The 21,473-nt window shown below is 40.0% G+C and overlaps 1 protein-coding gene across 2 annotated transcripts in view; it reads right to left on the bottom strand.

Moving 5' to 3' along the window:
- The window catches only part of LOC117431585 (PH and SEC7 domain-containing protein 2-like), a 214,679-nt gene that overhangs the window by 99,389 nt on the left and 93,817 nt on the right, over positions 1-21,473 (bottom strand). For both annotated transcript variants that reach the window (XM_034927050.2, XM_058996025.1), the window contains exon 3: positions 16,384-16,860. In XM_034927050.2, coding sequence (XP_034782941.2) covers positions 16,384-16,860 — 477 coding nt within the window. The remainder of the gene's footprint in view (positions 1-16,383; positions 16,861-21,473) is intronic.

Here is a 21,473-nt window from a genome sequence, read left to right as displayed (position 1 = left end):
GTCGGAGGTATGGTTTTTTGGCCGCAAGTCTTCCATGAAGGCCACTTCTGACCAGACTTCTCCGGACAGTAGATGGGTGTACCAGGGTCCCACTGTTTTCTGCCAATTCTGAGCTGATGGCACTGCTGGACATCTTCCGATTGCGAAGGGAACTAAGCATAATGTGTCTTTCATCTGCTGCAGTAAGTTTCCTTGGCTGACCACTGCGTCTACGGTCCTCAACGTTGTCCGTTTCTTTGTGCTTCTTCAGAAGAGCTTGGACAGCACATCTGGAAACCCCTGTCTGCCTTGAAATTTCTGCCTGGGAGAGACCTTGCTGATGCAGTATAACTACCTTGTGTCTTGTTGCTGTGCTCAGTCTTGCCATGGTGTATGACTTTTGACAGTAAACTGTCTTCAGCAACCTCACCTTGTTAGCTGAGTTTGGCTGTTCCTCACCCAGTTTTATTCCTCCTCAAAGCTGTTTCTGTTTCAGTTAATGATTGTGTTTCAACCTATTGAATTGATGATCATTAGCACCTGTTTGGTATAATTGTTTAATCATACACCTGACTATATGCCTACAAAATCCCTGACTTTGTGCAAGTGTACATAGAAGAATTGATGCTGTTTTGAAGGCAAAGGGTGGTCACACCAAATATGGATTTGATTTAGATTTTTCTTCTGTTCACTCACTTTGCATTTAGTTAATTGATAAATATAATCTATTAACATGTCTATTTTTGAAAGCATTCTTACTTTACAGCATTTTTTCACACCTGCCTAAAACTTTTGCACATATATATAAATACATTAAATAATGTATATTAAATAATGTATGTTCAATGAAAGTGTCATTCATATCAACTACATTTTTTCACATTAAAAATGTGTTATAAAATACATTTCCAATATAAACCCTGTGTGAGAATCAAACCAAGACACGCTTCCAAGGCAGGTTGCAGCGCAGACGCCCTAGCTTCCACAAAGTTTGTCCTTCCGTTTTACAACATTTGCAAGTAATATAGCAGTAAAGTTACAGTTTTAAACAAGTAACGAGACAAACAAGAATTTGTAAATAATGTTTATGTATTATCCCGATTGTATTGAAAGCTTTCATCTGATTTTGCAAACTATCATAATAAGCTTGATCTGTTCATTTAGTATATTGTAACGTTTTCATGTTTAGGAAGTCGTACTCAGGGAGAGGGTGTTGAATTCTCAAAATGTTTGCTTTATTTGAAACTACAGAGAATTCCTGTCAAAATAATAGCCCTACGTTTTAGTCTTGGCACTTTCACTGCATATTATCTCTGGTCACAGCTCACACGCTCGCTCAGTCGCACCCACAGTTTCTCATTCAAGTTCAGTGCTGGACTGTCTCCAATCCCCAGGCTCATGCACCCCCATATTATAAACCTCCCGTCGTTTCCCGCTGCTGTCCACCTCCAGTCACATCCATGCTCTGTAACCCCCGAAAACAGCAACACACATTCTCCCCACTCATTCACTCTCTCCCCCTTCCCATGCTAAGTAACGGTGTAACCCGTTCCCCTTACAATCCATGGAACATAAAAGACAGACGAGACAAACTGAACAGACAACAAGTCCTGCAACAAAGCAATTGTCCGGGTCGTTAGAACATATATTTTTTAATTTGAAAGTAAAAATATATGAAAGCATGACGGCCTTTATTTACAAGAATCTTCACTAATATACAATTGAACAAGTACGGCTGAGTATTTATTTTCATTTCAAACAGTATTAAATGTCAGTGTTTATATCCAATAGTGAAAAATAAATAAATACATATCAAGATAGATAAGGAAATAAATAAATGTCTATGTATTGATTTATGTATTCATTTATTTTAATATTTATTAATGTATTTATTTATTTATGTTTTATTTTTACCAAATATATAGGCTATCCTTCAGCATAGCAAATTCTCAGAAATAAACGTTCCTTTTTGTCCAGTGGGGACCACAAATAGTGTTACTCTCATCAACCAGTATCGAGAGGAACCGTACTTCCTTGCGCCTAGGGACCACAATGAGCGTTACACTGGCAGGAAACCAACATTTTTCAGAGATCAAGATCAGAATCTCAGAATGATGATGATGATGATGATGATGATGATGATGATGATTCTCCACAATAAATTCAGAGAATCTTCAGCTGGCTGACTTCATCTTTCAATATACTGCTTGTTTTCTCAACTAATCGTGTAGCACTGATGACAGTTATTAACACAAAAGGCTTGCAAACGAAGGTTATAGTTTCATCAAATCCCAAGCATGCCAGACCTTTTTTATATGTTATTTATATTATATAAACAAAGATATTTTTGAAGGCAAATGTTCCATTTTAAAACAGAAATAAATCATTTAATATAAATGATATAGACGTGCGATGCGTGCGTCTAGTCCATTTTAAAATATCAATAAATCGTTTAATATAAATAATACAGATGTCATAAATGCGTTCCCTAGTATATTTCCATGTTGACAAAACAAGTTAATTGTCATTAATCTCGGATGTCCTGTAATATACATATGCATGTATAAAAGTGCCTGGGGTCTGCAAAAATCAGCAAAAAAAAGAAAAAGGAGGAGGACATGTTTAATTTACGTTGGCGACTTATTTCCTTTACTGTGTTACAGGTTTTGACTTTTTTTTCTACATTTCGCCTAAGAGTGTTGGGAATTACAAATGAAAAGTGAAACACGTGAACTATCCCTGCTGTATAGAGTCTCTAGCAGTTCTTGCTGATAACTTGGCGCGAGAAACTACCATTCCTCTCAATAATTCAAAAAAACATGTTAAATACAAGCATTTAGCGAACATAAGCCACTAATTAATATGGAAAAGACCAAAATACACTATTTGTGGTAGTTTAACAAATAATATATACAGACGTGCTCAAATTTGTTGGTACCCCTCCACAAAAAACGAAGAATGCACAATTTTCTCTGAAATAACCTGAAACTGACAAAAGTAATTGGCATCCGCCATTGTTTATTCCATATTTAATAGAAATCAGACTTTGCTTTTCATTTTTTATTCAACATAATATTGTAAATAAGAAAACAAATGAAAATGGCATGGACAAAAATGATGGGACCGCTAACCTAATATTTTGTTGCACAACCTTTAGAGGCAATCACTGCAATCAAACGTTTTCTGTAGCTCTCAATGAGACTTCTGCACCTGTTAACAGGTAGTTTGGCCCACTCTTCCTGAGCAAACTGCTCCAGCTGTCTCAGGTTTGATGGGTGCCTTCTCCAGACTGCAAGTTTCAGCTCTTTCCATAGATGTTCGATAGGATTCAGATCAGGACTCATAGAAGGCCACTTCAGAATAGTCCAATGTTTTGTTCTTATCCATTCTTGGGTGCTTTTAGCTGTGTGTTTTGGGTCATTATCCTGTTGGAGGACCCATGACCTGCGACTGAGACAGAGCTTTCTGACACTGGGCAGTACGTTTCGCTCCAGAATGCCTTGATAGTCTTGAGATTTCATTGTGCCCTGCACAGATTCAAGGCACCCTGTGCCAGCCGCAGCAAAGCAGCCCCAAAACATAACCGAGCCTCCTCCATGTTTCACTGTAGGTATGGTGTTCTTTGCTTTGAAAGCTTCATTTTGATGTGACTTGCCAAAAAGCTCCAGTTTTGACTCATCCGTCCAAAGGACAGTCTCCCAGAAGGATTGTGGCTTGTCAATATGCATTTTAGCAAATTCCAGTCTGGCTTTTTTATGTTTTTCTTTCAAAAGTGGAGTCCTCCTGGGTCTTCTTCCATGGAGCTCAAAAAGCGACGGATGGTGCGATCAGAAACTGACGTACCTTCACCTTGGAGTTCAGCTTGTATCTCTTTGGCAGTTATCCTTGGTTCTTTTTCTACCATTCGCACTATCCTTCTGTTCACTCTGGGGTCGATTTTCCTCTTGCGGCCGCGCCCAGGGAGGTTGGCTACAGTTCCATGGACCTTAAACTCCTTAATAATATTTGCAACTGTTGTCACAGGAACATCAAGCTGATTGGAGATGGTCTTGTAGACTTTACCTTTACCATGCTCATCTATTATTTTCTTTCTGATCTCCTCAGACATCTCTCTCCTTTGCTTTCTCTGGTCCATGTTCAGTGTGGTGGACAGAATGGTACCAAACAGCACAGTGACTACTTTTCTCCATTTAAATAGGCTGAATGACTGATTACAAGATTGGAGACATGTGTGATACTAATTAAAGAAACTAATTAGTTTGAAATATCGCTATAATCCAATTATTTATGATCTTTTTTAAGGGGTACCAACAAATGTGTCCAGGCCATTTTAGAATATCTTTGTAGAATAAGCAATAATTCATCTCTTTTCACAGCTTCTTTGCTTTATTCTATGACATACCAAAGGCATGCAAGTATACATGATAAAATAGCTTTTAATTTCATCACTTTTCAGGAGGAATGAAGCATTATTTCAATGAGCTGTAAGGGTACCAACAAATTTGAGCACATCTGTATATAATGTGTAAGAGGTTCTCTTTGTCTAAGCTGTCACATGTAGAGGTTCTCTTTGTCTGAGCTGTCAGATGTAGAGGTTCTATTTGTCTGAGCTGCCACATGTAAGAGGTTCTCTTTGTCTGAGCTGTTGTCGGGCACTTTTGAATTTTTTTTTGTGCCTGGCCAGACACATCAGTTAGTAATATTCTCTAGGTGATATGTGCTGCAGTGTTCTGCAGCATTTTTTATATTGCTAAATCAGGCTGTACCAAAGACACTGGCTGTTCATTTCTGAAGGTCTATAACGTGCATGCTATTTGAGTAACTTGGTTTTCTGGATCTGTTTTAGTGCTGTCTCTTTGTTTACAACCCACACTGCTCTGTATGATTTCTTAATTACTTTACAAATTGGGCTTCAGTATCTCTATCTGTAATACTTTAAGGACGTTAGCCTATACACAAAATAATACAAGGAAAACAAGTTGATATTCTACATAATTAAGTACAAACAACTTTCAACAGAGCAAGTTTTGTTCTATATTGTATCACAAGAAGAACCAAAGGATTTCCATCACAATGAAAGGGTGATAAGGTTGTTTACATTCATTTTAATAACTGGATTTGAACGCCTTGGTTATCACTCCTTTAAGATCTAATACCTCACACATCATTAAGTCCAAGCTGTAGTGAAAATGGTCTCCTTCAGTTATACATGGAATCAATCAGGAGGCTCACATTCAGTCCAGTAATACACTATAAAGGGTGTCCAGGAAAGGCCAATGCTGCAGTATTTATTAACCTTTCCCACTCAGGGTTAGTCGTGCATTGTAATAGCCAATGAAATAGAGCTACAGAGCTGCCTGAACATGACTTCCAATCAATAACCACTTAATAATGAAGTCATTAAGCCAGGTTGTTAATCAACCTCGAAAACTAAGCAATTTCAGGAAAGTCATGATTTTTTTTTTTTTTTAATCTAGGGTGCACTGGACTTTTTTAAACACACGTGATTGTATTGACCTGCTTTATCTAAAAGTGAAAATACTTGGTTTCCAATGAGCTCACCATCTATCTGTCTCTTTTGCTGGAGCACCGAAATGCTGTCACAATTCTGATTTGTTCTTGTCGTGACTCAGAATGATCATTTATGCATTATCCTGCTTGTGCCGGAACATTTAGCCACTGGACAGGAATACTTTTCTTTCAGACATTGAAATGTAGGTTCTTAAAGCCGTCACCCCAAGAGGAACTGAATTACTACCTACAATAATTAATGAAGTCCCTGTTTAAAAACACTAAGTTTCACTGGAGCACTCAGGATTAAATTGTTATCCAGGTGGCTATATATATATATATATATATATATATATATATATATATATATATATATATATATATATATATATATCCCATTTGACATGAATATGTATTTTTCTGGAGCTATGGCCAAACATTTTGCATCACCATCATTTAACATTGTGTAATCAAAGGAAATACAAAACGATATAGCAAAAGTCTACCGGAAGCCATAGTACAGCATTTCATGATAGATTTCGAAATGTCATATTTTTCAATTGATGTCAGTTTTTTGTTAAGTTTTCCTTGGAAAACTACAAAGCATTAGGCAAGTCAATGTTAACGTGACATTATTCAGCAGGTTTCATTTGACTTTATGAAGCATCATTAGTTCACGTGTTGTGGGGCTTGTTATAAAATATAATTTATTTAAAATGACTTGAACTGCCTCTATCGGTAGATGGCATCCTATGAACAATATGTAAAGTGCAGTACTAGCTTTCTTGATGCACAGTTCTCCCTGTAGTCTCTGAAAGTCAATTTGGATAAAAGCATCTGCTAAATGACTAATTAATATTAAAGACCATGTGTGCATCTTAGTTGATTTGCTGGTCAATAAAAGGGCTTCGAAGGTTATCTTCTGATCCCAGGTCACTCTCACAACGGTCAGAGGATTACACAGCCAAGTCTCCATGTTCGGGTAGCGTGGACGATATTCAGCTCGCTGTCCTTGGTGTTGCAGCAGCCCTGAGGTGAATAAACAGGACCTCTTTATACCTGGCGCCCCGCTGGAACACACCTACCCACTGATTATCCACAGCTGGCAATCACACAGCAGGCAGGCTCTCCCAGGAGCGTCAGGTACTTCACTAATTGTTTACAATAAACACACACTATTTACAATACATTCACACAAACCCCCTCTTCATGTGCAGGGTTCCTGTCCTGCCACAGAGGTGTAGAAGAAAAGCTAGTGATATGAAAATCCAAACTTGACATTTATTTTTGAGAAGTTGCTTTTAAAATATGTATATATGCCTTGTTGCAATATTTTTCCACCAGATGTCACCAAGTATTCTGACAAAAGCAACAGCTTTACCATTCATGGGAAAGACATCACATTTAAACTAAAGTGTTTCTCTGTCCAACCCCAGTAAATGTTAGCTCTACAGTCAGACAGACAGCTTCCATACACCCCTAGATTATGATACACTCAGTAACTCGGGCTAAAGAAGGTCCGTAGCTAATGTATTCACAATTGGACCAGCTGGTCTGTAAGTCTGGCATACAGATTAATGGACAGTGGATAAGGAAATGTTCTTATGAGAGATGAGATGTGCTTCACTGGAACAAGAATTGGTTATTGCCTTTAAGATGCAGTTAATGTAATTACTGTAAAGTGATCTTTAAAATAACTAACACAGGATGTTGGTGGCATACTGTAAATACCAGCATCCGCATGGCAATACAATTGGCTGAACAGTTGCTCCTCTCTCCTCTCACGGGCTCTTAATATAGTAAGTCATTTGAAGTCTTTTCTATTTGATTAATCTACACGTACACAATAGCGAAAGCAAAAAAAAAACAAAAAACTTTTTTTTTCCTCATGATCACCGGCCAACTAACGCACCGGCCCCTCTGGCATTCGCCAGAGCTGCCAGATGGCCAGTCCGGGCCTGCAAGGGGCTCATCTTTCTCCTTCACGCATTCAAACTCTTTATTCATCTCAGTTTCCAAAACAGCTGAAGGGGGAAATTACTTTGGCCCAGTCATCTTTGGTCCAGTCTTTGTATGTGTGACACAAGTTCAGGAGGTCTCTGATGTTTTTCTTGCTCAGAAAGGGCTTCTTAGCAGGCCTTGTTGACACCAGACCATTCTCCGAGAGACGCCTTCTCATGATGCGCAGTAAGTGGACACTACTGGCCGTCGTATCTCTTAAATGTGAATAGAATAGGTGTTGATCCTGGCCAGCAGTGCTGACTTTTGGGTGTCCAGACCTGGGGGCAGCTTTACAGCTTCTGGATGATCCTAGATACTGTGCTTGGACTGGCATGATCTCTGTTGGCTATCTGATGACTGTGAAAATCTTCCTTATGAAGTGCAATGATGGCTGAGCGTGCTTCCCAGGAGGTATGGCTTGCCCAATGGCTTGCTCTGAAGGTACAATATCTTTGTAAAAAGCATGCTTATATAGCTTAAATCTACTCATTACCACTTCTAAATATCACCTTTTGATTACTTCTAATTGAGTAACATGTGTAAAGATTTGTGACATATTTTTGGAAATCGTATTTTCCCCATATGTTCCCCTGGTGTACAGTACATACCCCTGGTAGCAATGACACCTGAGCCTTTCTAAAAGGGGAGCCAAGGGGGGTGAGGGTTGCAACTGTTTTCAGGAATAAATGACAATATTATTATGAGAATGCAGGAACAAACATCTCACGAAGTAAAAGTATATGCAGAGTGTAACCGCAACTAAACATTGTGTGCCAGAGGTGCCGTCAAGGATAAAACACTAGTGTGCGGACCACAATGGTGGACAAATAGATCTGTGCATAAAGTTCCATAACACAAGGGTAGCTCTTTCTTCTAGTAACATTCTTTACACAGGTCAGTGTAAAGCATGTGACTTTACCCTGGGGCTTGTGTTACTACTGCTGCTGAGGTATGACCAGGTCAATCACAAATCTGCACATTAATAACCTATACCTGCAGTCGTCACTGATCTGGTACATGCTCTGTGTAAAACCGTGGACTTGGTTCTATCACACATTTAATATGGTTTAAAATAAGTAGCGCAATTTACTGAAAAAAACGTTACATTTTCAAAAACATTGCTAAGCCAAAAAAAGAAGAAAGAGGAAATGTAAGAGTACATAAAACACATGTACATATATACTCTCACGATCACAGTCTTAAAACAGTGCAGGAAAAGTACATCTCCTAACGGGATGTAGCGGTGGTGAATAGGCATTCACAATGCTTACAAAACAGACACTCAAAACTCAGAAAAACCTCCCTTCACTCCCTTGCAGTGCCAACCCCACTTAATGACGTTCTACGTTTGTGTTCTACCTCTGCGCGGGATGCAAAGTTTAATGGGCGTTTGATTTTACTGAAACACGTTGCATCTCTGAAGTAAGCGTGAAGTCATTTGACAAAAATGTGGAGATTTATACCGGGTTGCGACCCCCCACCACAAAAGAAAAAAAAAAGATTGAAGATGTGCTTAGCAAGGGGTTGCACTAACGCGAGATAAAAACAATAGGTCACGTTTTACTAAACATTTTAAAACTAATAAATAAACAATTACCATCATGAACATTATCGTAATATGTTGCTTACAACATAATAACAATATATTCATAATAAAGTTAAGTTCTTACCTATAAACAACAGCAACAAGTTTAAAGTTTGGGACTTGCTGTCTGTAGCTTGGTATTGTTTACATTATCGTCAGCATATTTTAGCTGAAGCTGAAATTACTTTTTTAAAACACACTTTTCATACACCAATACAGTACTAGAGTACCATTTTAATAACAAAACTGTATTTATCTTACATACCGGTATTTCAATTGTAGGGAAACCTCAGCGTTTCCAGAAATATATTTTAAAATGAGTAAAGCAAACATAAAAAATGTGTTGTACTTCGATTCGAAAGAACACACTTTTAAAATAAGAAATTGTCCATCGTTGTCTGCTTTTTACAATGTATCACCTCCCGCTGTAAATCCATCTCAATTTTACGTGCAGCTTCGTAGCCAGTTTCAAAGACACAATTATGCCTCAGCCTGCCAGAAATACGCAGTTGCAAAGTCAGTGTGTTATAAAAGCTGCATGAAGTATGTGCATACATCATGCAAGTGCGCTCTGTAGCACCGGCAGCTAGTAATAAAGCTGTCAATAAGCGGCGTACAGTTGCTAATATCAGAATCTCATTAACATTAAAGTCTATGGGACGGGATTGGTTCCTGGGAAAATGTTGTTAATAACAGAAAGTTGTCTTTATCAGGGTTGCTACTGTATATTTTTACTTTTTTTTAATGTACCTTACCGATTTTTACTGAGGCGGCCGTCTGAACTGCCTCAATATACACTACGCCCCTGAGTGAGTTGTGACTGGTGGACTGAAAAAACAACACCTCTTTAGTGTGATAGATACACGGGCGGTAATGCAGCGTAGAAACGAAATCTGTTACTTCTCACAATTCTCAGATTCAAACTGCGTCCACAGTTCTACATTGCTTGAATCCTAAATGTGAACATCCTCACTTCAATGCAGTAAGTTAACTTCTGTACAGCTATGGCCAAATGTTTTGCATCCCCCTATAGAATTAACTAATTTTGCTTCATAAAGTCGAAGTGTGATTGAGAGAGGTCTGCACAGGGTGCTGTGCTCACAGAGCGGGACCAGGGCATTCTCCTCCATCTCTCAAGAATAGGACATTCACAATCTGACACACACAGTGCCAGTGTGATTGAGAGAGGTCTGCACAGGGTGCTGTGCTCACAGAGCGGGATCAGGGCATTCTCCTCCATCTCTCAAGAATAGGACATTCACAATCTGACACACACAGTGCCAGTGTGATTGAGAGAGGTCTGCACAGGGTGCTGTGCTCACAGAGCGGGACCAGGGCATTCTCCTCCATCTCTCAAGAATAGGACATTCACAATCTGACACACACAGTGCCAGTGTGATTGAGAGAGGTCTGCACAGGGTGCTGTGCTCACAGAGCGGGATCAGGGCATTCTCCTCCATCTCTCAAGAATAGGACATTCACAATCTGACACACACAGTGCCAGTGTGATTGAGAGAGGTCTGCACAGGGTGCTGTGCTCACAGAGCTGGATCAGGGCGTTTCCCTCCATCTCTCAAGAATAGGACATTCACATTCTCAAGAAACAAAGATGCATGACACTACTGTAATAAGAATAAGCAGTTCATCCCTCATTTACTGCAAAGTGTCTTAAGCAAGCCAAGATGAACAGAACCATGTGTTTTATGGCTCTTGTACTCCAGGGACAGTTAACAGCTGTTCATTTCCTGAATGCACATCATTTCAAAAAGGTGAAATACAATATGACAGCTTTTGCCAGCAGTTATTTTGGGTGGAGGATAATGTTACAATAGCGCATAATCAATAACAGTGTAATATGTCTGTTAGCACAAATTGAAAATAGTCAAGAGCAGTTCATTTTTTTAATTAGTCTCTGTTCGATAGTCCAGGATATATATTGGAGTCATTTTTTTTTATTGTTTCACGGTTCATCATTTAAAATTGATTGAAGTCAAGTAAAAATCAAAGAAAATTAGCATTATCTAAAGAAACATAAGTCAAAAACCATGTGAAAAAAACGTTATGAAAAACAAAAATGTCATGCATATATCAATTATACAATAGGGTTGGGACGATTTACGATAATTTGATAATGTCGTATCAAACAGAAACCCGATATAAACATTGCATTATAAAAATAATTACCGGAAATGTACAATATTATATTCATTATGACGATTTTTTATGACAGCTGAATTTTGATGCTATTTTCATTGAATTATTCCACAAGCAATTCCAAGTATTCCATCTGTTGAATTAGTACGTCTTGTGGTGTATTGGAGCAGCCGCCACTTCGGCCCTAACGATGACCCAGTGGCTGAGAGGCTTTTGTGAGATTTGGTTGAGAAGAGGAGGTGAGTGAAAGCAGCAGTGAGCACGCTTTCAAAACAGCTTCACAAAAAAGAACAACGCTACAAGTTCACTACCTATTTGGGTGTTCTTGGAGAAAATGGAGGTACTCTGTGTGCGAAACATGCACACTAAGTTTATCATACCAACAGAAAACAATTGTGGAATGTTTTAGAAAATAGCAGGTAGGCTATGTGTTTTTCTTGCAGTAAAGCGTACACTGTATGTACATTTAAAATGGATTTATTATTGCTTTATTGTTAATGTGGCAACATCATTTGTAGTTGGGAAAAAAAGTGTGCTAATTTCCTTTAGTTTCAACTTAAAATAATTTGTTATTATTTCCAAATTCTACAGTAATGTGTACAGAGAAGGCATGATTTATTTTGTGTGTTACTGTTATTATTTACAGTGGCTGTTGGAAAACATGGAACAAGTATTGAATAGCAGTTTGCTACGCATGAGGAATGACGGCTGTATTCATGTTATTTTTCTGAAAAGTGATTTAACATTGGATAGAAAAAACTGTTAGTTCCAAAAATGCAAGCACTGCTGTGATAGATGAAGGCTGCAATATGGTATTATTATTATTTATTTCTTAGCAGACGCCCTTATCCAGGGCGACTTACAATTGTTACAAGATATCACATTATTTTTTACATACAATTACCCATTTATACAGTTGGGTTTTTACTGGAGCAATCTAGGTAAAGTACCTTGCTCAAGGGTACAGCAGCAGTGTCCCCTACCAGGGATTGAACCCACGACCCTCCGGTTAAGAGTCCAGAGCCCTAACCACTACTCCACACTGCTGCCCTGGTAGAGAAGTTAAGATTATTTTGTGTCAAAGCAAATGGCTGGCCAGCAGCACACGGCTGTACAAACAAGTCCTTTGATCTCCAGCCCTGACATGAAAGAAGCTTGCCCTTCGGGGAATCCACTGGGGTATAAAACTAGTTAACAGGTTTTTGCTTAGAAAATACAGCTGGTTTATGACGGGGTCATAAAGCTAGTTTTCAAGGGGACCGAAGAGACCAGGCTCTAAGACTTCAGAGAGACCCAAAGAGATAGTGCCACTGGGATCAAAGGGTCTTAGGCAAATCGGAGAGATAGGAACAAGGAAGGTGACAAAAACCAGATGTATGGACCTTTGTGGCACCAGGGTCTGAAGACTGCACTGAGTTCAGAGATCTTCACACTAGAACACACACACACACACACACACACACACTCACACTGAATGAAATATATGGTAATAGGATAATGAGTTGTACCTTTTCTATTGGTTAAGTGTCAGAGAAAGAGGAGGAGAGAGACACCTATGCAGAAGGGTATTTAATGTCATGCAACAATTGTAAGAACGAGTATTCTGTTTGTCCTGTACCTGGGACCAGGCTCCCTGCATATTTCAATAAACCTAACAACTGACTGAAGAAAAGGACTCTGTGCAGTTTCTTGAATCTACTTACTCACCATCCTTTTTTAAGTTACATCAGTGGCCTATAGGCTAAAGTAAAAAAAAACTGCACTGGGTATTCATTTGATTTTACTGTTTGTATACTGTATACTGTACAGTCATTCTTAATGTAATGTAAATGGTATTTTGGCGAAAAGGGAAATACATTTAAAATAAATTGAGCAGTATAAATTATAATTATCCCAGGTAGCATGTCCTCAGTTTAGCGAGGGACTCCTGTATTTTATATGTGTATAGCCAGAGGAATCTAAATCAGCAAACACCACAATAATTGTGTGTTTTTTTTAAATTATCCTGCAATGATCATTTCAGAGATTTTCAATATTGTCCCAAGCCTATTTTACAGTATATCAAAGTGATGCCTCTGCACAAAGTAAAACATGTACTGGTAACCTGAACATACATAAGACATTTTAAATATAAGAATAAGGTATATGTGTCAAATTTGATTGAACAATATGGGCCCTAGTCTGGGATCTGTTTACAAAACTATAACCATTGTCAAGGGGTGCAAATTCATACAGTGTGTATGTTTAAAATGAACATCTCTCATAACTCATTGCAGATCACGGATACCCTTACATGAACATCTCTCATAACTCATTGCAGATCACAGGATACCCTTACATGAACATCTCTCATAACTCATTGCAGATCACAGGATACACTTACATGAACATCTCTCATCACTCATTGCAGATCACGGATACCCTTACATGAACATCTCTCATAACTCATTGCAGATCACAGGATACACTTACATGAACATCTCTCATAACTCATTGCAGATCACAGGATACCCTTACATGAACATCTCTCATAACTCATTGCAGATCACAGGATACACTTACATGAACATCTCTCATCACTCATTGCAGATCACGGATACCCTTACATGAACATCTCTCATAACTCATTGCAGATCACAGGATACACTTACATGAACATCTCTCATAACTCATTGCAGATCACGGGATACCCTTACATGGACATCTCTCATAACTCATTGCAGATCATGGATACCCTTACATGAACATCTCTCATAACTCATTGCAGATCATGGATACCCTTAAATGAACATCTCTCATAACTCATTGCAGGTCACGGGATACCCTTACATGAACATCTCTCATAACTCATTGCAGGTCACGGGATACCCTTACATGAACATCTCTCATAACTCATTGCAGATCACAGGATACCCTTACATGAACATCTCTCATCACTCATTGCAGATCACAGGATACACTTACATGAACATCTCTCATAACTCATTGCAGATCACAGGATACCCTTACATGAACATCTCTCATAACTCATTGCAGATCACGGATACCCTTACATGAACATCTCTCATAACTCATTGCAGATCACAGGATACACTTACATGAACATCTCTCATAACTCATTTCAGATCATGGATACCCTTACATGAACATCTCTCATAACTCATTGCAGATCATGGATACCCTTACATGAACATCTCTCATAACTCATTGCAGATCACAGGATACCCTTACATGAACATCTCTCATAACTCATTGCAGATCGCAGGATACCCTTACATGAACATCTCTCATAACTCATTGCAGATCATGGATACCCTTACATGAACACCTCTCATAACTCATTGCAGATCATGGATACCCTTACATGAACATCTCTCATAACTCATTGCAGATCACGGATACCCTTACATGAACATCTCTCATAACTCATTGCAGATCATGGATACCTTTACATGAACATCTCTCATAACTCATTGCAGATCGCAGGATACCCTTCATGAACATCTCTCATAACTCATTGCAGATCACGGGATACCCTTACATGAACATCTCTCATAACTCATTGCAGATCACAGGATACACTTACATGAACATCTCTCATCACTCATTGCAGATCACGGATACCCTTACATGAACATCTCTCAAAACTCATTGCAGATCACGGATACCCTTACATGAACACCTCTCATAACTCATTGCAGATCACGGATACCCTTACATGAACATCTCTCATAACTCATTGCAGGTCACGGGATACCCTTACATGAACACCTCTCATAACTCATTGCAGGTCACGGGATACCCTTACATGAACATCTCTCATAACTCATTGCAGGTCACGGGATACCCTTACATGAACATCTCTCATAACTCAGTGCAGATCACAGGATACCCTTACATGAACATCTCTCATAACTCAGTGCAGATCACGGATACCCTTACATGTGGTTGAATGCTAATTGCTTACCTTTAGTTTGATACCAAGAACATGCTTATGAAACGTGAGTAATCCTTCTTCAAAGTGCACATGGTACATTGCTGTTGTGCATTTGCACCCCTTTTCACCTTCCAAGAGTGGCAAACAATATACATTTTTCACATACCACAATCACAGCTCCTGCTTACTGGCAGAATCGATTGTTGAGAGTTGCGGGAGAGCTGGGGGAGATGTAGAAACGGTATATCGCTTCTAAAATGATTGATTTATCCTAAATATGTATTATTTTAGCCTATAGTCTCTGTGTGTATAATACATTCATTCCAGCAATGCGACTTCATATTGAAGCACAGGTATGGCAGCAGTGTGAAGTAGTGGTTAGGGCTCTGGACTCTTGACCAGAGGGTCGTGGGTTCAATCCCAAGTGGGGGACACTGCTGCTGTACCCTTGAGCAAGGTACTTTACCTAGATCCAGTAAAAACCCAACTGTATAAATGGGTAATTGTATGTAAAAATAATGTAATTGTATGTAAAAAATAATGTGATATCTTGTAACAATTTTAAGTCGCCCTGGATAAGGGCATCTGCTAAGAAATAAATAATAGGCGTTGTTTTAACTTAAGTTTAAAAATATAATAATTTTTTCTATTTTAATTTAGTGTGCCCAATTATTGTACCTCCTCCCCCCCCCCAATTTAGAATGTCACATTCCCTATGCAATTCTCCCCAGCAGCTCAGGAGAGCTAAAGGTCAGTGGGTGTCCTCCGATCCCACAACTGTTTCTTTTCCCCAAGGATGTCAATGAGCTACAGGCCATCCCTGCTGCTGCTTGAGCCCCCCTGAGTGCCTGTCCAGCAGGGTTGCTGTAGCGTGCTGAGGAGAACCAGAACAGTACTGGTTTTGCCTCTCTAACCCACAGGAGCGCCAGAGCTATGAACTCTTTGAATTCACATTGAATCCTTGGGGAAAAGCAAAGTCATGGTCATGAATACTTTGCTAAATTACCTGCTGTTAGGAGACATGTAGTGTGCCAGTAATTCAAATCATTTCCGCTGGCTACATTTTTACACTGAGCAAAGGTATATTATAAAATTGTGGCAATAGCTTTGTTTATAAAAAGATGCTGACATTTGTAGCTTGAGAATCACTGATCTATTTATTGTTTAACTAATATGAATCCCTCTTTACCCAAAGTGCATATTTAATCCACGGTACCTGCTGGAGTTTGCAATCTCATCTGTATCGATGTGAAACCCGTTGGGGATGGTCTTGAGGGAGGACCTGCTCAGAACGTTCTCAGACCTGCTGCTAGTGATGGTGGAGTGACGCAGAGGGCTCCCGTAGCTCCCCTCGGCACAGTGACTGGCGCCCGACTCCTGCTCCTGCTCCTGCTCCTGCTCCTGCTCCTGCTCCTGCTCCAGGACCTCATGCCGCTGCTCCAGGAGCTCTGGCCCCTCCTTGATCCTCTGCTGGATGAGTGGAGTGAGGGGCGCCTCGAAGCTGACGCAGCTATCCGTCTCGTCGGTCAGCGACAGCACGTCCAGAGAGTCCATGCTGCTGTAGTAGGTGTCTTTCATCAGATGTGACTCTACAATCCTTTCGAACGTGGAGCTGAAGCCATCGCGGTTGTCTCGTAACTGAATCTCTTTCTTGGGGTTCACATCGGCGTGTACCGTCTCTCCCATTGCGTTTCTGAAAAAAACAAGGGTGTATGCCGTCAATATGTAGAACTGCACTGGTTACTTTTTACTGGCAAACGATTCAAGACATAAATTACTGATTGATAATACAATATAATGGCCTAAATCTTGGAGCAAAATTTAACTGAAACCTCTTCTCCTTTGGATCACTAGACAGTCTCCTGACACTGTGGTCGCACAAATGAACCAGCCTTTACTCTCTCCATACGCGGCTCATTTATACCAGCTAGGGACAGCACAGGCCTCAAACTATCTGTGATGTTTCTCAGGTTTCTCAGACAACTGCATGTAAAGTGTGTGCAGTACCAGTATGCAGGAAAATAAAGCTCCTGGTTTCTGATACAGAGGTTACCATTGAAATGAAAACAAGCAGTCCACATACCAGCCTGCCTCTTTAAAATCACCAATAAAGCCCTGGTGATTTAAAAGAGTCCTCATTAGTAAAGATGTAGAACACAACATATATTTGTATTATTTGTAACTGTTCATTGACATGTGCTGAAATGTTAATGATATTTAAAATGATATAGTGTAAAATAGTAATGTCCTACCCTTGCCTTATTATCAGTTTGTTTCTGTGTTTGATTCATCCACAGAATCTTTTAAAGGCAAGTACAATGTTTCCTGCTGTGGAAAGTTCTTAATAATCACAGACATTTGGTCGTATTTGCTGTGACATGGTCTGTCCAGTTATGCCGTTTCTTGTACCAAGATGATGGCACGAAACATAACAAGAATTTGGTGGGATGGTGACCCGTGGCTGTCACTTAATACACTATGATCATTGTCTTTTGGAAACTAGACATATTACAGGGTCACTGATTACATCATATAAATTCAGCTGTGCTGACGCATTAGGATTAGGAGGTATATTTTGCATTCTTAAAGTAATTGCATTTAACAAAACATCATTAATCTTACCCACTTTGCACTTCCATTAGCTACATGGGTCTCAAAGGTGCAGTTGTATTTTCATTTTAAAACGTGACATTTAATACGACACTTGGTTAAACAGCGTTCCCAAACCAAGCACCACTAAAACCACTGTGGCTGGAGGGCAACCCTGACCTATCTTTACACTCCAAGTCATACCTTTAGAGAAGCAGGCTGCACATCAACAGTATTTCTATTAGTTTATCATTCACCTCCGGCCACGAAATGCAGACATAACTAATGCAGGTAAAGTAATGCAGGTAGAGTTGCCACACAACGTTCTCCACTTCCCTTGTGGTCCACAGGGGGTGCTGTTTTCCACATTAATGTAGCCTACATCGTTAATAATTTAAACCAGGCAATTATACATTTGCTTTCCCAAATACATTAAGTTAAGGCCTGTGTTTTTCACAGCCTTCTTCTGCTGCTAGATTTCTGTCATTTATGGGGACTAGCTGACAGAAAAGAGAAAGCGTAATACACATTTTTTTTTTTCACAATACAATTTCTTAATTCGCTGACAAATACATATTTTGGATGAAATATCAACATAAACTTTACGATGTTTCCGTCTGCAGTTTAGATGACCAGCAAGAATTTTCAAATTGAACCTGTCAATCTGACAATAGGTCTACCATTGTGGCAGCACCTGTGTGTTAATTAAATCTGCACGCCCATGTGGCGTATCAACACCCACTGCTCTGTGTCTGCCTTATTATTATTCAGTGACAACCCACGTAAGTAATATCACCCTGTTACACACTCTTTAGTGTTAAAGACCCTCCTCTACCACCCGGACCCTCCAAGAGGAGATTTCATTATACATGTCCTCTCCTACCACCCGGACCCTCCAAGAGGAGATTTCATTATACATGTCCTCCCATACCACCCGGACCCTCCAAGAGGAGATTTCATTATACATGAGCTCTCCTACCTCCCAGACCCTCCAAGAGGAGATTTCATTATACATGAGCTCTCCTACCACCCAGACCCTCCAAGAGGAGATTTCATTATACATGCCCTCTCCTACCACCCAGACCCTCCAAGAGGAGATTTCATTATACATGAGCTCTCCTACCACCCAGACCCTCCAAGTGGAGATTTCATTATACATGGGCTCTCCTACCACCCAGACCCTCCAAGAGGAGATTTCATTATACATGGGCTCTCCTACCTCCCAGACCCTCCAAGAGGAGATTTCATTGTACATGAGCTCTCCTACCACCCAGACCCTCCAAGTGGAGATTTCATTATACATGCCCTCTCCTACCACCCAGACCCTCCAAGAGGAGATTTCATTATACATGGGCTCTTCTACCACCAGGGCCCTCTAAGAGGAGATTTCATTAACGCAGTAGGGATTCAAGGAAATGCATGCACATGGATTAGGGAGTTGTTAACATGTAGAAAACAGAAAGTATTGATTAGAGGAGAAACCTCAAAATGGAGCGAGGTAACCAGTGGTGTACCATAGGGATCAGTATTAGGTCCTCTGCTATTCCTAATCTACATTAATGATTTAGATTCTGGTGTAGTAAGCAAACTTGTTAAATTTGCAGACGACACAAAAATAGGAGGAGTGGCAAACACTGTTGAAGCAGCAAAGGTCATTCAAAATGATCTAGACAGCATTCAGAATTGGGCAGACACATGGCAAATGACATTTAATAGAGAAACGTGTAAAGTATTGCACGCAGGCAATAAAAATGTGCATTATAAATATCATATAGGAGATACTGAAATTGAAGAAGGGAGCTATGAAAAAGACCTAGGAGTTTATGTTGACTCAGAAATGTCTTCATCTAGTCAATGTGGGGAAGCTATAAAAAAAGGCCAACAAGATGCTCGGATATATTGTGAGAAGTGTTGAATTTAAATAAAGGGAAGTAATGTTAAAACTTTACAATGCATTAGTAAGACCTCACCTAGAATATTGTGTTCAGTTCTGGTCACCTCGTTACAAAAAGGATATTGCTGCTCTAGAAAGAGTGCAAAGAACAGCAACCAGAATTATCCCGGGTTTAAAAGGCATGTCATATGCAGACAGACTAAAAGAATTGAATCTATTCAGTCTTGAACAAAGAAGACTACACAGTGATCTGATTCAAGCATTCAAAATCCTAAAAGATGTAGACAGTGTCGACCCAGGGGACATTTTTGACCTGAAAAAAGAAACAAGGACCAGGGACCACAAATGGAGATTAGATAAAGGGGCATTCAGAACAGAAAATAGGAGGCACATTTTACACAGAGAATTGTGAGGGTATGCAACCAACTCCCCAGTAATGTTGTTGAAGCTGACACCCTGGGATCCTTCAAGAAGCTGCTTGATGAGATTCTGGGATCAGTAAGCTACTAACATCCAAACAAGCAAGATGGGCTGAATGGCCTCCTCTCGTCTGTAAACTTTCTTATGTTCTTATGTTCTTATTATACATGGGCTCTCCTACCACCCAGACCCTCCAAGTGGAGATTTCATTATACATGCCCTCTCCTACCACCTGGACCCTCCAAGTGGAGATTTCATTATACATGCCCTCTCCTACCACCCGGACCCTCCAAGAGGAGATTTCATTATACATGCCCTCTCCTACCACCCAGACCCTCCAAATGGAGATTTCATTATACATGGGCTCTCCTACCACCCAGACCCTCCAAGTGGAGATTTCATTATACATGCCCTCTCCTACCACCCGGACCCTCCAAGTGGAGATTTCATTATACATGCCCTCTCCTACCACCCAGACCCTCCAAGAGGAGATTTCATTATACATGGGCTCTCCTACCACCCAGACCCTCCAAGAGGAGATTTCATTATACATGCCCTCTCCTACCTCTCAGACCCTCCAAGAGGAGATTTCATTATACATGCCCTCTCCTACCTCCCAGACCCTCCAAGAGGAGATTTCATTATACATGCCCTCTCCTACCACCCAGACCCTCCAAGTGGAGATTTCATTATACATGGGCTCTCCTACCTCCCAGACCCTCCAAGAGGAGATTTCATTATACATGGGCTTTCCTACCACCCAGACCCTCCAAGTGGAGATTTCATTATACATGGGCTCTCCTACCTCCCAGACCCTCCAAGAGGAGATTTCATTATACATGGGCTCTCCTACCTCCCAGACCCTCCAAGAGGAGATTTCATTATACATGCCCTCTCCTACCACCCAGACCCTCCAAGTGGAGATTTCATTATACATGCCCTCTCCTACCACCCAGACCCTCCAAGTGGAGATTTCATTATACATGGGCTCTCCTACCTCCCAGACCCTACAAGAGGAGATTTCATTATACATGGGTTGCCGACGGTTCTGAGAAAGTACAGTAAGCAATGTAGAGCAACTGTTCAGGTATCAACAGTAGAACATGTGGAAGATAAAGGGATGGCTAGTACCTCGTGGCATAGCATAATTTGCCAGGATCCTATAAAAAAGCTGACAAAAGAGCCTGCCTATCATTCATCATGCTCTCACTATGAAATGCTTGCAATTCCTGTGGATTTACTGCGTTCTGCTGTGGGTAATGTGTCATACAAGATTTCCATTACACGAGAGTAGATGTTAAAACTTCATGCTGATTTGAACTCGGCTCTCGCCAAGATAAGCACCAACTAAGACGTAGCTTTACAGTAAACTAATGTGATCCATATGCGTCTCCATCCATTTA

The sequence above is a fragment of the Acipenser ruthenus genome, chromosome 22 (genome assembly GCF_902713425.1).
Source record: "Acipenser ruthenus chromosome 22, fAciRut3.2 maternal haplotype, whole genome shotgun sequence".
NCBI lineage: Eukaryota > Metazoa > Chordata > Actinopteri > Acipenseriformes > Acipenseridae > Acipenser > Acipenser ruthenus.
This window is presented reverse-complemented; position numbering and strand designations above follow the sequence as displayed.